This window comes from Canis lupus, chromosome 27 (genome assembly GCF_011100685.1).
Source record: "Canis lupus familiaris isolate Mischka breed German Shepherd chromosome 27, alternate assembly UU_Cfam_GSD_1.0, whole genome shotgun sequence".
NCBI classification, from domain to species: Eukaryota; Metazoa; Chordata; class Mammalia; order Carnivora; family Canidae; genus Canis; species Canis lupus.
The window spans coordinates 24,245,115-24,260,191 of record NC_049248.1 but is presented as its reverse complement, the minus strand read 5'-3'; the positions used below and the strand labels follow the sequence as shown (position 1 = coordinate 24,260,191).

At 32.4% G+C, this 15,077-nt stretch overlaps 1 protein-coding gene across 4 annotated transcripts in view; it reads left to right on the top strand.

Moving 5' to 3' along the window:
• The window catches only part of KRAS (KRAS proto-oncogene, GTPase), a 38,922-nt gene extending 23,979 nt beyond the window's left edge, over positions 1-14,943 (top strand). For 2 of the 4 annotated variants that reach the window (XM_038577090.1, XM_038577089.1), the window contains exons 5-6: positions 5,148-5,271; positions 10,525-10,661. In XM_038577090.1, the coding sequence (XP_038433018.1) occupies positions 5,148-5,267 (120 nt within the window). In that variant the 3' untranslated portion in view covers positions 5,268-5,271; positions 10,525-10,661. Of the gene's footprint in view, positions 1-5,147; positions 5,272-6,949; positions 6,951-10,524 lie in introns of all 4 variants that reach the window. The other 2 variants (XM_038577092.1, XM_038577091.1) reach the window with 2 other exon arrangements.
• The last annotated feature ends 134 nt before the right edge of the window (positions 14,944-15,077 follow it).

Here is a 15,077-nt window from a genome sequence, read left to right as displayed (position 1 = left end):
ACCTGTGACCCTGCATTTCTAACAGACTCAAGTGATGATGATTTTGGTACATGGACCACACTTGGGGTAGAAAGACAACAGAAGAGACAGTAAAAGGGTGTTGTCTGTTACTCTGACATTGTTACTCTCTACTTAAGAGCCTAAGATAGCTAGCTGTGTTTTTTTCCTTATTGTATAGTTACTACCTAAGAAGTACTAGTTTATTCTAGTGCTTGATGTTAATGCTTTAATATACCACAGCATTCATAATAATCAGAAAATTACCTGGATTCCTTTTAAAGTAGATTTGTTGGTTTTATACAGTTTTTAGGGGGAGAGGGTAGGGAAAGTGAATGTAGTATGTATGATATGGAAGTGGATTAATTTAAATTTGTTTTGTAGACGTTTACGTAGATCATCTAATTAAAATACAGAGTAATATAAAGGAATACTTGTACTTTATTTTAACATTCAGCTTTTCTTATATTTGTTAACTGTTTTATTTATATCTTTATATAGTTTTGGTTGCTAAACTATAACTTAGATATTTTAGTTTCTGATCTTTGATTTCTTTTTATTTCATGGACTTATTGATTTGCCTTTCAAAAGTTTATTCATCTTCCTCTGTTGAAATTAATTTGGTATTTGCATGCTTTTGGAAGACTTTAAAGAGCTATTCCAAGTGATTGTGGAGATTATGATACATGTAAATTTTTATGAATTTTACATTTCCAGTTTTTGTGAAAATTTGAAGCCCTATTTTCTGCAGAGTAGTTATTTATGTGCTATTATTTGTTGTTTGAACAAAATATGCATACTCTTGTTGCATTTTATCAGTAGCTACTTATTTCATACCCTAAGTTTTAGTCTTGAGCATGAATGTAAAACAAACACAAAAAAGAATTCTATATTCCAGTTGGCAGGAAAAGGACATTCACGTAGAAGGACTTAGTGAGTATTTTAAGCATTGGGGTCCATAAGGGGTTTCTGTTAGAAATTTTTTTTCTTTAAAAATGCAAACATCGTTATTAGCTTGTGGCCAGTACAAAAAATAGGCTGTGGCTACATTTGGCCTTTGGGCTGTAGTGTGCTGATCCCTGATTCTCTGGGGAACTGTATTGTTTGGTTTGATGCTAGAAGTTAGGTCAGGCTTTAGACTTAAATTTTACAGGCTAACATTAGTAATTTTAAAATAAAACTTACTCTGTGAAAGGGAAATAGGAGTTTTACTCTAGTACTTTTTAAGATAGAGTTGCAGAATGTATATTTTATGAAATTGACTTGTAATTTTAAAAAGCCTATTATATGGGCTAGAATATAAGAAATTATATATTTTTTACAATAGGTTAGTCCACATCTGAAAGGTCAGAGTAATTTTTATTTTCTGCTAGTATGCTTTCTGTGGCATGGCTTCTATATTCCCAGTATATAAAGACTGCTGTCTATTTCACATTTATCTGGGTAGTTTAGTAATTGCCAGATTTCTCTGGCTTCATTGGGCTGTGCATGCAGTGTTGGCAAAGATTGTTGAAACCAAAACATTGACACCATGGTAATCAGCTGTGTGTTTTCCAGTCTGCTAAAATCAGAATTGGGGAGGGTTCAGGAAAGTGGTTGACAAAAGCAGAATTAGCATATCTGCTACTCTTGATTCAGCTTTTTTGCTTTCTGGAGGTCTCAATTTGAGCATAATGTGAAAATTAGTTTTATAAATTTAAAAATGTCATTAATTTTCTAGTTTTTGTTGTTAATTTCTCGATACTTAAAATTAGTTGTTAGAAGATCTCCATTAAAGAAAGCTTTTGGTCAAATTGTTCTGAAACAAAAATAAACTCCCTTATGTGCCATATTTCTGTTGGTTAGTAGTTGAGTTTTTGTACATCAGATAAATATTTTGAACTTTAGTTTTTTCAGGAGTTAAAAATAAAACAGTAACTGAACACCTGATGTGCACCATGCATAACCTCCCAAGTTAGTGGTATTGCTGCATTTCAGTAGTACCTGAGATGGACTACAGTTTGGCAAGGTTTCTTGAGAAATTCAGCAATACAGAATTTTTTTTAGAGTACATCTAGTTTCTCTCATTCCTGTCCCCCAAGAAGGCTAGTAGTATCTGTCTATACTGAGGGTATTTGAAGTGTTATTTCCTTGAAAGTGTTTTCAGTAATTTTTGCTGATAATAAGCCACTCAACAGGAACTTGTTTAGAATGAAATCGCTTAGTTGAAAGCATTATAGGCACCAGGATATAGGATTATGTTATTTATTGAAATTTCCTTTTCTGGTATGGAATGCTCTTTTTTTAGTCTCACAAGTATGTTTTCAGATAATAGCTGAGCTGAAATTATTGTCATATTTCTTGATTTAAAAACAATTTGCATATATGAACTTTGTATACTTTTGTTCATACATATTTTCAATTGTTCTGAGTTTTGTAAGTGACATTTGAAAATGAGTATATGTGGCAATAAGCCATATTCTCAAGAATAAATCATTGAGTGACAGGAGCTCAGCACCTCACTAAGTGGGTATTGAAAATCTGTTTCAGCTACACTTTGTCTTCAGAAATTACCCACACATTTAGGAGCATGAAACCAGTGTTCTTCAGTAGTGCCAGTGGTTTAAGGTGCACAAAGATAAATAATGTTCTCTTGATGTCGTATGACTTTAAAGCATATTATCAAGAAATGACAAGTAGTTTGAGTCTGAGAAAATATGGTAAATAACTGACTTTAAAATTTAATATAATTTCCTCTTAATAAAAGTAGGAAGTGCCCAGAGCCACTCTGGAATAACTATTTCTCAGTATTACCTTAGCCACTCATATCCTAATACTGAATTCTTGGTGGTGGGTAGTAATCTCTTCTCTTAAATTATTGGCCTCCAGTTCTCTCTCTGCATTGCTGGAAACAAAAATCATATATTCTGTACTGGTGATGGGGATGTGCACATTTAAAAAGTAGACACGGTTCAAACTGATTTTAGAATAAGTTACAATCAGAATTTGCTTCTGCTAAATAAGTGGAGGACCAAAACCTGTCTCTACCCCCAGCATGTTTTCCTACTTCTTTTATTGAAGTTGTAACTTTTTTAAAAATTAAGAGATTACATTCTTAAAAAATATGAGCTTTTACCTGGTTTGTTTAATTTGTGTGTGTGTGTGTGTATTTTTAAATTTCTTGCATTGATTTTTGAATTGAAAGATAATTTATGAAAATATCTTCAATGCCAGCTCGTACTTTACATTTTACATGTTTTACAGGAGCCATTTTAATGCTTTAAATTACTTATTTAATGAGGATTTCTAATATATATATATTTTAAAGACTTATAAACCCTTTTCTCTTGAGAATGATAAATACAAAGTATCAAAGATATGCCTGTATACAGGCATAAATGGCTATCTAATTTAAAGTACCAGCATATTTAATAATTTCAGAAAATGGTTAAAAATTTTTATTTTGTAGTTGACTTAGCTAGCTGGCTAACTCGTTGAGTAAATTGATTCCATTAAAAGAGATCTGCAAGTTTTCTTAGGCTGTTAGGATTTTTGTATTAGATAGCTGAATAGAAATATATCACTGGATGGTTATAAATAACTTGATGTACATTTTAATATCTAAACTATATTTAAATACCTATTTCTTAACTGAAACTTAATTTTACGAATTTTAAAGTTTTACTTTGAAGGTAAATTATTGAACTCCATTGAAGCAGTTCTTAGTATATTCTTGAGATTCATAAAAATTGATACACCCTGAAGAATTGAGGTGTCTTTTTTTTTCCCTTTTCCTTAAAGGCCACGAATATGTGATGACTTTTGCATGCATTAAACCTTAGCTTTTGGTTTATCTCAGTTAATATTTAAATGGCCAATTAATTCTCTGTGCCAAATCATATTTTTGATATGTATTAGCTTTCTAGGTGTTGGGTCCATTTTGTCACATTTGTTTCATAGAAAAACATGTTTTTCTAAATATGCCATTCCACATAGTAAGTAATTCATTTTAAAAATTAAAAACAGATTAGGCTTAAAATTAAATGTGCAATAAAATATATCAGCCTTTCTAAATATCTATATTTTTAGAAGAATAAACACAATTATTAATCTCTTAAATTAATCTGCAGTACATGTAGATTAATACTTATGTGCATTTTATCTTTAGATGTAAGCTTCAACTTTTGGTGGCTATATTTTTCTAGATAAACTAGGAGTACAGTTAACTGAATACTGTCCCCCTTGGCTACTGCTTACTTTTCTGAACTGGAGAAAACCTTAAATACTTTGTTGATCTCCATATAGCCATATATGATTGTGTTTGCTGTTACAGCATTTTTACTATAGCCTGAAGCAGAAGTCCCTTTAGAGTACTTAGATTAGAATAGAAGGTATGAAGCCAGTATAATTGGATACTGTTCTAAAAATTATTTTTAAGACTTCTTTCTAATAAGGAAACAAAATGCAGTATTATTACTATTTTGTGTATATTCTTTAAACAATTCATGTTGTTTTCATATTATGGCAAACAGCCCTCACATAGCATTTTTATTTAAATAATATAGCTATCCACCCACAAAAGTCTGTCTCAGCTCCACTTGTGGACTCTAGAAATTGGCTGGATAGTGTTTTAATTGCACATAGAACTCAAGATTCCAGTCTCTTGACCCAGCTTTATTTTGAGGTACTGTGTGTGTGTGTGTGTGTGTGTGTGTGTGTGTGTGTTAACTTTAAACATCCCTTTCGCACCATTTTTCTCCTCATTCCCCACGTAGGGCAGGGTGGGAGAGGTGTTTTTCGTTAAGTCAAATAATTTAAATCTAACTTCAGTTTAAGCTTCGATTAATTCCATGACTCTCAAACTAAAATGATTGCATTAATTGATACACAGATACTAATATACATGCTTCGGCTTTTCATAATCTCTCCTAATTCCTAATTTAAATTTTTAAAAAAATTCTAATTCCATTACAAAATAAAAATGATTTTAAAGAACAAACCAGGATTCAAGCCCATATTTTAAAACTGCATCCCCAGTTTTATTCAACCTGCTGCCTGTTGTAAAAATAAATTCTCAAGGTCATAATTTCAAACCTCTTGCACAAGGCTCTCCCAGTAAATTACTGTTCCCAATGAAACAGACTTTAAAGAAGTTGTGTTTTACAATGCAGAGAGTGGAGGATGCTTTTTATACATTGGTGAGAGAGATCCGACAATACAGATTGAAAAAAATCAACAAAGAAGAAAAGACTCCTGGCTGTGTGAAAATTAAAAAATGCATTGTAATGTAATCTGGTAAGTTCAGCATACTAATTTTGGCAGAAAGCAGATGTCTTTCAAAGGTAACAAAGTAGCCACTACTTTAGAACTACCTAGGTGTGGGATTCTGATTTGAAGTATTAAAAGATAAGAAATTGGTAGTTTGTTTCCATAATTAGAACATTTATTTTTTTAATCAAATGTGTATTGATTATAATTGACACAGTTTTGATAGGCGTAGACTACATTTGTCATCAGGTCTAGAAAGTAAAAGAAAAGGAAACTGTATAGAGTAGTCAGGTTGAATGCCCAGAAAGTAGGGAAGGGCCCACTTTTACAATGTATTCTTTCTGTAGTACAGTCCACAAGCAAATACTTGTTCTGCCTGTGTTCTCTAACTCAGTGGCGTCATCATTTTTTTTTTTTTTTTTACCTAAGTAAGAAACCTGGGAGTCTTGGGATGACTCCCATCCCTCTTTTGCACCCCCATTTGGAGGCAACTGCAGATTCCCTTGATGTTACATTTTGACTTTTGTCACATCATTAGTTCAGGTTCCTATCATTTCTTGCTGGGCGTGTTATATTCTCTTATGTGGTTTACCTATCACTGCCTTTATTCACAGTGCAGCCCGAGAGATAGACTTAAAAGAAAGGTCATCCTCTTTTCTTTAAGTCCGGTCACTGACTTCCTGTTTGCTATGGAATAAAATCTCAAACTTCATAGTATGTTATGTATATCTTTTAACATTTCTAGCCTTTGGCCTTATCTCTAAAAACTCCTTGCCTGAAGTTTTTTGTTGTTCTTATGTAGATAAACACTATGTTATTTCATACCTTCCCTTGAGTCTTGGCTGTTGCTCTTGGTTGGAATGCCAGTATCTTTATCCATAGTGTTATTAATTAGCTAACATTTCTATCATGATTCTCTATTGTCCAAGAATCTTTCTTTATAGCCTTAGACTGGACATAATGCCCTTCCTGTATATTCCCAATGTACTTCTCTTAACTGTTACATGCTTGTCATGTTAAATTGAAATAATCTCTTATATTTGATTCCTAGACAGGATTCTAGCCAGAATTCTGTATTTTTAATCTTTGCACGACAATGGGCTAACAAGGTTCCTGGCGCATTGTGGCTGGATTTATTGAGTGGAATTTTTCAGTTTCCTTTTTGTGTGTGTGAGATTCACTTACTTATTTTAGAGAGAACGTGCATGTGCGTGTGTGCACATGAGGGGAAGGGCAGAGGGAGAGAGATAATCTCCAGCAGACTCTACACCGAGCAAGGACCTTAGAGCTCCATGTCATGACCCTGAGATCATGATCTGAGCCCAAATTAAGAGTTGCACACTTAACCAATTGAGCTACCCACTCATCACAGTTCATTGCTAAACCAACTCATATTAAGTTTGGTTTTGCTCAGGAAATATTTCACTCTGTAGTTTTTATTATATAGCTTTAAAGTCTGAAAAAATTAGTGTATCTCCCAAAAGCAAAATGCACATCTGAATAATAGACTCAGTCTCAAAATATCTATGCTATACTAATCTGCTAAACTCAGAAGAAGAAATAAATATTAATTTTATTGAGTTTATGGACTCAATATTTTTTGAGTCATTGTATAGAGCAATATCTTAACTTAGAAGTTGTGATCAAATTTAATATTGCAGGGCAGCCCAGGTGGCTCAACGGTTTAGTGCTGCCTTCAGCTCAGGGTGTGATCGTAGAGACCTGAGATCGAGTCCCGCGTCAGGCTCCCTGCATGGAGCCTGCTTCTCCTTCTGCCTGTGTCTCTGCCTCTCTCTCTCCCCCTGTGTCTGTCATGAATAAATAAAATCTTTTAAAAAAAATTAACATTGCAATGCAATTTGAAAAGTTAACCTTTTTAAATAACAGTAGCTATGACCAGATTTAAGTGATGGGTTTTAAAATTTTTTTCCCTCTTGTTTTATCAGTAGGTGATTTTTAAGGTGCAACTATTTAGAATAAAGTAGTTTTACACTTTAACTTTTATTTAAAACTAAGGTGGAAGTACATGCTTTTCTAAGATTTCCTATTTATGACTTTGTAGTATGAATGCCAAATAATTAGTGGGCATGATGGATTGAATCCTTGTTTTTTCAGTGGGTGTGGATAGTATTTAAATAAAAAAGTAGTTGGTAATACTTAAAATTTTAAATAAAAATAGTCTTACAAAACAAATTTGACAGTAATCAATATATACAAATGAGGTTTTTTAAGTCCTAAGATGGTTGGATTTAAACAAAATTACTAAGATAATATTTTTGTCTTTTGTATGTGTACATGAAAATGACTAGTTCCCATATGGAAAAAAAGGAATTCAGTGCCTGGTTTGACTAATTATAACCTTTCCCTAACCATTGAAATTATTTAATTTTAATAAGTTACATTACAGAGTTCAATATTAAGAAAGAATGTAATATTAAAGTATTTGTCAGAATCTTAGCAGAAGGTAATGTTAACAATTTTGTTTTCATTGTCTCCTAAATACTTGTGTCTTATTTTCACCTTAGAATGTGTCGTCTCTATATCCATTTCATGGTTTCTCATTTTATCTGCTTCACCATCTTAGTATCATTGACATTTTCTTCATTATAAAAGTAGTTGAAGTGGAGTAGACTACATAAGCTTGTGTGTGTGATCAAAGGGAATTTGTGAAGGGTGGGAAAGTTGGACTAGATCCTCTCTTAAGATTTCATACCATTCTGAGGGTTTATGATTATAAATTAGTCAAAAGTTATGGTCAAGCTATAAAATAATTATTCTTTATTATATCATTAGAAGTTTTTGGTTTTTATGTAAGAAGGTTAGCTTGAAGGTTATGTATATATTAAGCCTTGATTATATTGCTGATAAATTATATTTTATCACTTTTCCTCTCTCCTTTGGGTAAAGGAAAAGCATATATGTGTCAGTAATGAATGCTGTCAGAAAGTGGGGCACATCAGTGAATGTGGTTTCAGTGTTTTATTTGGGGACTTTTTTCACTAGACTTCTTTTCACACAAAAATTCTGGTTTTTATCCTAGAACCATTTATTTACTTATTAAAAGATTTTATTTATTTATTTATTTTTATTTTTTTAAGACTTTATTTATTCATAAGACAGAGAGAGAGAGAGAGATAGAGGAGAGGGAGGGAGGGACAGAGGCAGAGACACAGGCAGAGGGAGAAGAGATTCCATGCAGGGAGCCCAGTGTGGGGATCCCCGGGTCCCTGGGATCACACCTTAGGCCAAAGGCAGATGCCCAACTGTTATCAGTATTTACAGTTAGTAAATACTGTTACTTTGAATATTTAAGAGCCACCCAGGAGTCCCAGATTTATTTTTTAAAGATTTATTTATTTAGTGGGGAGGGACAGAGGAAAAGGGAAAGAAATCCTCAAGCAGACTCCCCTCTGAGTGTAGACCTTAATGTGGAACTCGATCCCATAACCTGGAGGTCATGGTCTGAGCCAAAATCAAGTCTAATGCTTAACTGGCTGAACGACCCAGGCACCCCTTATTTATTTATTTATCGACAGAGAGTGAGAGCGAGCGCAGGGGGAGGGGCAAAAGGCGAGGGTAAGAGAGAATCTCAAGCATACTCTGCTCAGAGTGGAGTCTGTAGTGGGGCTCTATCCTATGACTCCAAGATCATGACCTGAGCTGAAATCAAGAGTTGGATACTTAACCAACTGAGCCACCCAGGCACCCCTACAATTAACTTTATTTAACCCCTACAATTAACTGTTTATTTAAACCTGAGCAGGCCTCTGATTCCAGCTCTGTGCTTCTTTAAAAATGTTGATAATATTTTTCTGATTTTTAGATCTGTTGTGAAAATTAGTTAAATGTAATTTGAATAAAAATGCCTTAATATTATTTTTAAATACTAATTATAAAAGATCTTAGTATAGTAAAAGGAGAAATCATATCACTGTTAACTTTTTATGTTCTAAATTAGATTCAAGATAATCTAACTTAATGAATGGGTTTATATGAATATTCAACAAGTGGTTAAAATGAATAGAAACCCAATTTTCATTGTTCTCAAAGTGGCTTGATTTATACAACTTTATTTCTGGGCATTTGTTCCTAGAACTCCCTCTAGTGTCTCCGTTTGAAAGCATCATTAGGTTAACAGGCTTTTAAAAAACAATTATTTTTCTGTTGAACAGATTTTAAAATACATAGAGGATCATACTTTTTAAACTATTTTGTTTGTTGTATTCAATATTTTATTTTGCTTTTATATTTAATTTGGTTTTTAGTGCGGTCATGACAGGAATTGACTTCTGTAATCTTGTATAATTTCAATATTGCAGAGTTAAAATCTCCTGTTCTGCTACCACTTGCAGAGTGCCATTTTCCACTTTATGAATTATTAGGCTAAAAATTATTCTGACTTTAAATTACTTTCAGCCATTACTTATTTATATACCTTACTTTAATCAGGAATAGATGTACCAAAATGACAAATGGAAATTTCTTTGAAGATACAGCATTTGGCTTTATATGGCAAACTTTTTAATACATAATACATTAAACAAAACTAAATAAAAGAGAATCTACTCTAAATTGGTAACAGTGTCACCATTTAAATGATTTAGCTCATTTCTCTACAAATCTGAGGTATTACATTTTTCAAACTATTGTGTCTTTGGGGTAACTTTATTTATGTTAGATATATGAATTGAAATTAATGTCTTAATATATGTTATTTGAAAGTTGAAAGTATATTTGAATACTGTTTACTTCCAGGGGATTAAATCTAATGGATTTAAGTAAGTATTTACCTCAGAGTTCAAATACTGTTACTTTGAATATTTAAGAAAATAGTATGTACTTGATTGGCTTAGATCTCATTTCTAGAAACTCGGGGATAATTAAGTATAAGTGTATATTCATACCCAGAAAAACACATACAAATGCATTTGGATTTTGGTGACAAAATATGCCAATATGGAAAAAAGTAGCAAAGTTTTGGGGAAAAAGTTATTTGTTCAGCTTATGTAAGATTTTGTACATGTAAGATTTTTCTTTGTCTTTTGTGAAAATTAGTGTTCCTCTTTATAGTATTGATGAAATATTCATAAAAATGACGTTATAAGAATCCTAAAAGTCTGAGAATATATTCAGTTTCCTAAAGACAAATGTAAAGTAAATGTAAAGTGTCTTTATTCTTTCTACGTACTAGTGTTTCCAGTAGTCCTGTATCTTTTCTGTTATCTGTATACTTCAGTCCATCATACATACTCACATTTAAATGCTTATTATGTGTTTCAGGGTGTTGACGATGCCTTCTATACATTAGTTCGAGAAATTCGAAAACATAAAGAAAAGATGAGCAAAGATGGTAAAAAGAAGAAAAAGAAGTCAAAGACAAAGTGTATAATTATGTAAATACAATTTGTACTTTTTTCTTAAGGCATACTTAAGTAAAAGTGGTAATTTTTGTACATTACACTAAATTATTAGCATTTGTTTTAGCATTACCTAATTTTCTGCTCCATCCAAACTGTTAGCTTTTATCTTGAATGCTTATTTTAAAATGACAGTGGAAACTTTTTCCTCTAAGTGCCAGTATTCCCTGAGTTTTGGTTTTGAACTAGCAATGCCTGTGAAAAAGAAACTGAATACCTGAGATTTCTGTCTTGGGGTTTTTGGTGCATGCAGTTGATTACTTCCTATTTTTCTTACCAATTGTGAACTTTGGTGTGAAACAAATTAATGAAGCTTTCGAATCATCCCTATTCTGTGTTTTACCTAGTCACATACATGGATTAATTACTAATTATAACTTCAGTTGATATTTCATGATTGGTTTTACTGAAACATTGAGGGAACATGAATTTATGGGCTGCTTCTTATAGGTATAATGTCCTATAGTTTCAGTCACCCTTAATGAATGTAAAGCTACACTGTTCACAAAGGTTTTCTCCATCTTTTCACTGCTATTTGTCATAGCCACGCTCCCAAAAATATTATATTTTTTCTATAAAAAAGGGAAAAAATAGAAAAAAATACAAGGCAATGGAAAATATTAAAAGGCATTTACTTTCCATATTAGATAAATTCCTATAATACTCTGAATAGCTTTTCCTGTTAAGGCAGACCCAGTATGTAATGAGGATTATAGCAACCATTTTGGGGCTATATTTACATGCTACTAAATTTTTGTATTAATTGAAAAAGTTTTAACATGTATAAAAAATTCCCATAGGAATTAAATATAGTCTCCCTGTGTCAGATTGCTCTTTCTTAGCATAACTTTAAATCTTTTCTTGATCTTCAATCTTAGAAAATAGTTTTAATTCTTGTAGTGATGTTAAAGATTATTTGGGCCAGTTAGTTTTTAATAGATGTTAAAGAGACCACAGTTCCAAGGCCAGGCCTTGTGTGAACCTTTAAGCTTCATTAAGAGTTTCATAGTACAGACTGCATCCCTGTGGTCTCCCAGGGTCATCATGCATTGATTGGGTGGTCAAAAGTGGGGACAAAGAGTGTTTAGATAAGATGCATCCTCACTGTATGGTGGTCCTGCTGACAGATCAGGACCATCACTTTTGTTTTTTAAAAAACCAACAGAGCTTTTTAAAAACATTATTTAAAATGAGATTTTTGGGGGCAGGGGGTGGCAAGACTTGAATTTTTTTTAAACAATGAAGTAAAAAGGTTTCAAAATCTCTAGTGTTGGCTAGTTCTCAACATTGGCTAAAGTAACATTTCATAAACACTTTACAAGTATTGGTCCATATTTAAGAATATCTAATGCTTAAATAATAGATTAATAACAATTCTTTCAGTGCATTTAAAATGTATTTTTAAATATCTGAAGTGAGATGGTGTGTTGAGGTGAAAATATCACTGGACTAGGAGGAAGGTGACTTAGATTCTAGTTACGTGTCTTTTACAACTTCAGTTTTGGGCAAATCACTCACTATCCATTTCTTCATGTTAAGTCATCTCAAAGGCTATATCTAGCATCAACTATGTGATTTACATTCAGTTTACATAAGGATATACCTATTTGTCAATCTCAGCACAATCTGTAACTTTTTACCTATGTTCTCTTCAGCGCCAGTCTTAGGCAAAGTTGTGCAAGAGGTGAGGTTTATTTTTGAGAATCTGATCTCCGGTAGCAGGTACTCCTCTCCCATGTTAGTGTCATCTTGCCTGCCTACCTTCTACATGCCCCATGACTTGATGCTTTCTAATTCCCCGAACCTCAAGATGTAGTGCTGCTTTGGATATCTCCATGAGGTAATAAGTCACATTAGTCAGGCTCAACATAATCTGACAGATACTGTAGTGGGATTTGATCTAATAGCTAATTTTCAGGTGGTAACTGTATCAATTTAATTTTGATCTTTTGAACATCATCTCTGCTACCTGGTCCATTAGTGACTAAGTAGGAAAAGTAGGAATTTTCATATCTGCGATGTGTAGACAGACCCTATCCAGTAGAAGAATTTAATAAATTTAATTAATAAATACTGAAAGATTTCCTTAGATAATCCAAAACTAGGACTAGCCCTGGTAACGGTGATACATTCCATTATTTTAATAAGTAAAATCTTCTTACAATGAAAAATACTTTAAAATTTAATTCATAAAGCTTACTTTTTAGCAGAATTCATTTATTCAACAAATACTTGAGTGCCTGCTAGATGCCAGGTTCTACACAAGGCACCGGGGATATTATGGTATTCCCAACAAGGGACATAATCCCTATCCTTAAGTAGTACTGTTATTTTAGAGTGGTCTGTAGTATATTAGTGAGGCATTTGGCACATGACCCAGAGATAATATAATGCATATTTTAGTTTTGCACAGAAGGGATATGGTCTCTAAGGTTTTTTCCAGCTCTAAAATAATTGTTCGCTCTGATTCCAATAAACTGTTTAATCAAGCTACTTTATATAAATCACTTTACTTCATTATTTTAAAGAAGTAAACTTGACTATATTGTTTTTTATTTGGGATAATTATGTGATTCTGTTGGGATACTTATATAGTACACATTAAATTGTATGTCAGATGATAACATTAAAATTCCCAAGTGTAATATTCTACTTGGTCTCTGTGTATCATAATTAAAATAGATTTAAATATTGAGTTCAAAAATAGTTTTATTTATCTGGGTGTGAATAAACAGATGCCTGAACTAATTCACAGAAAAGGAAACTTCTGTGTAAAAAGTCAGTCCAATTTCTGAAATGCTATGCTAAACTACAGGTTTATGGAACATTAGATAGGGTGTTAAGACTTTATATAGTACTTCCTCTTGTTTCTATACAAGAGAAAGAAATGGCCATACTTCAGGAATTGCAGTGCATAACTGAGGGATTTTTAGGACTCTTGAATTTTTGATGTAGCCGGGCAACTTTTTTTAGGCAGTGGTAATTATCCTTTATTATGTGAATTTTGAATGGTTTGACAAAACGTTTGTTTTTGTAGAGATTTTAAAAGGGGAGCGCTAATCCTAGAAATAAATATTATGTAATTATTACGGCCTTAAAGATAAAAATCCTTGTTGAAAGTTGAAAAAAATTGCTAAATTACATAGTCTTAGACATTAACATGTTTGTGGAAGAATGTAGCAGAGGTATGTAGAATAATTTGAGTGAATATTCCCAATTAGGAATTCTAGGCTCTAGTTTAACTGAGTCACACTGCATAGGAATTTAGAACCTAACTTCTAGGTTATCAAAATCTTTGCCACCATTGCACAATTTTGTCCTAATATATAGAGAAACTTTGTGAGGCATGTTCAGTTGCGGTTTGCACAAGTTCATCTCATTTGTATTCCAGTGATTTTTTTTCTTCTAACCATTTTTTTAAACAACATGTACACATTGTTTTTTTTGGTAGGCAATGAAAACTGTCATTTCCATTGTCAAACAGTAATTCCTCGATAACTGTATTAATGGTTTTTAAAAAACCATCAGTTACTTTAAAACTGAATTTATATTTAATAACTTCTGTATTAGTATTGGGTAGCATGAAATCTCTATTGAGAAATTGAACAGCATACAACTAGTAGCTGTAAATTCCTTCAGAAAGTGAAAATTATTTCTTCCTAAAGATATCTTGACATCAGTGCTTGAAGAATAGTCATAACTAGATTAATAATTGTTTTAGTTAAACAGTTTTAAGTGCCTGTTTCAGATGATGATAGGCAATTTAGATGAATTTAGGAAAAATCAAAGTTTTTACTTGCAGAAATGTCCATTATAGGGGGCCCCCCTCCTCATAGAGCTGAATGGGTTATGTAATGTTTTATCCAAAAGTTTCCAATTCCACTGTCTTGTGTTTTCATGTTGAAAATACTTTTGCATTTTTCCTTTGAGTGCCAATTTCTTACTAGTACTATTTCTTAATGTAACATGTTTACCTGGAATGTATTTTAACTATTTTTGTATAGTGTAAACTGAAACATGCACATTTTGTACATTGTGCTTTTTTTTGTGGGACATATGCAGTGTGATCCAGTTGTTTTCCATCATTTGGTTGCGCTGACCTAGGAATGTTGGTCATATCAAACATTAAATTTAAAAATGACCACTCTTTTAATTAAAATTAACTTTTAAATGTTTATAGGAGTATGTGCTGTGAAGTGATCTGAAATTTGTAATATTTTTGTCATGAACTGTACTGCTCCTAATTATTGTAATGTAATAAAAATAGTTATGGTGACTATGATAGTGTGTGCTTCTTGACAGAAATTCAAAACATTTGCCCCATAGTTGATATGGAATACTTTACAAGCTACAGACACTATAGTATATTAGTGAATCTTTTGCAGCTTATATGTTAGATATAGTCTTTATTTGTGA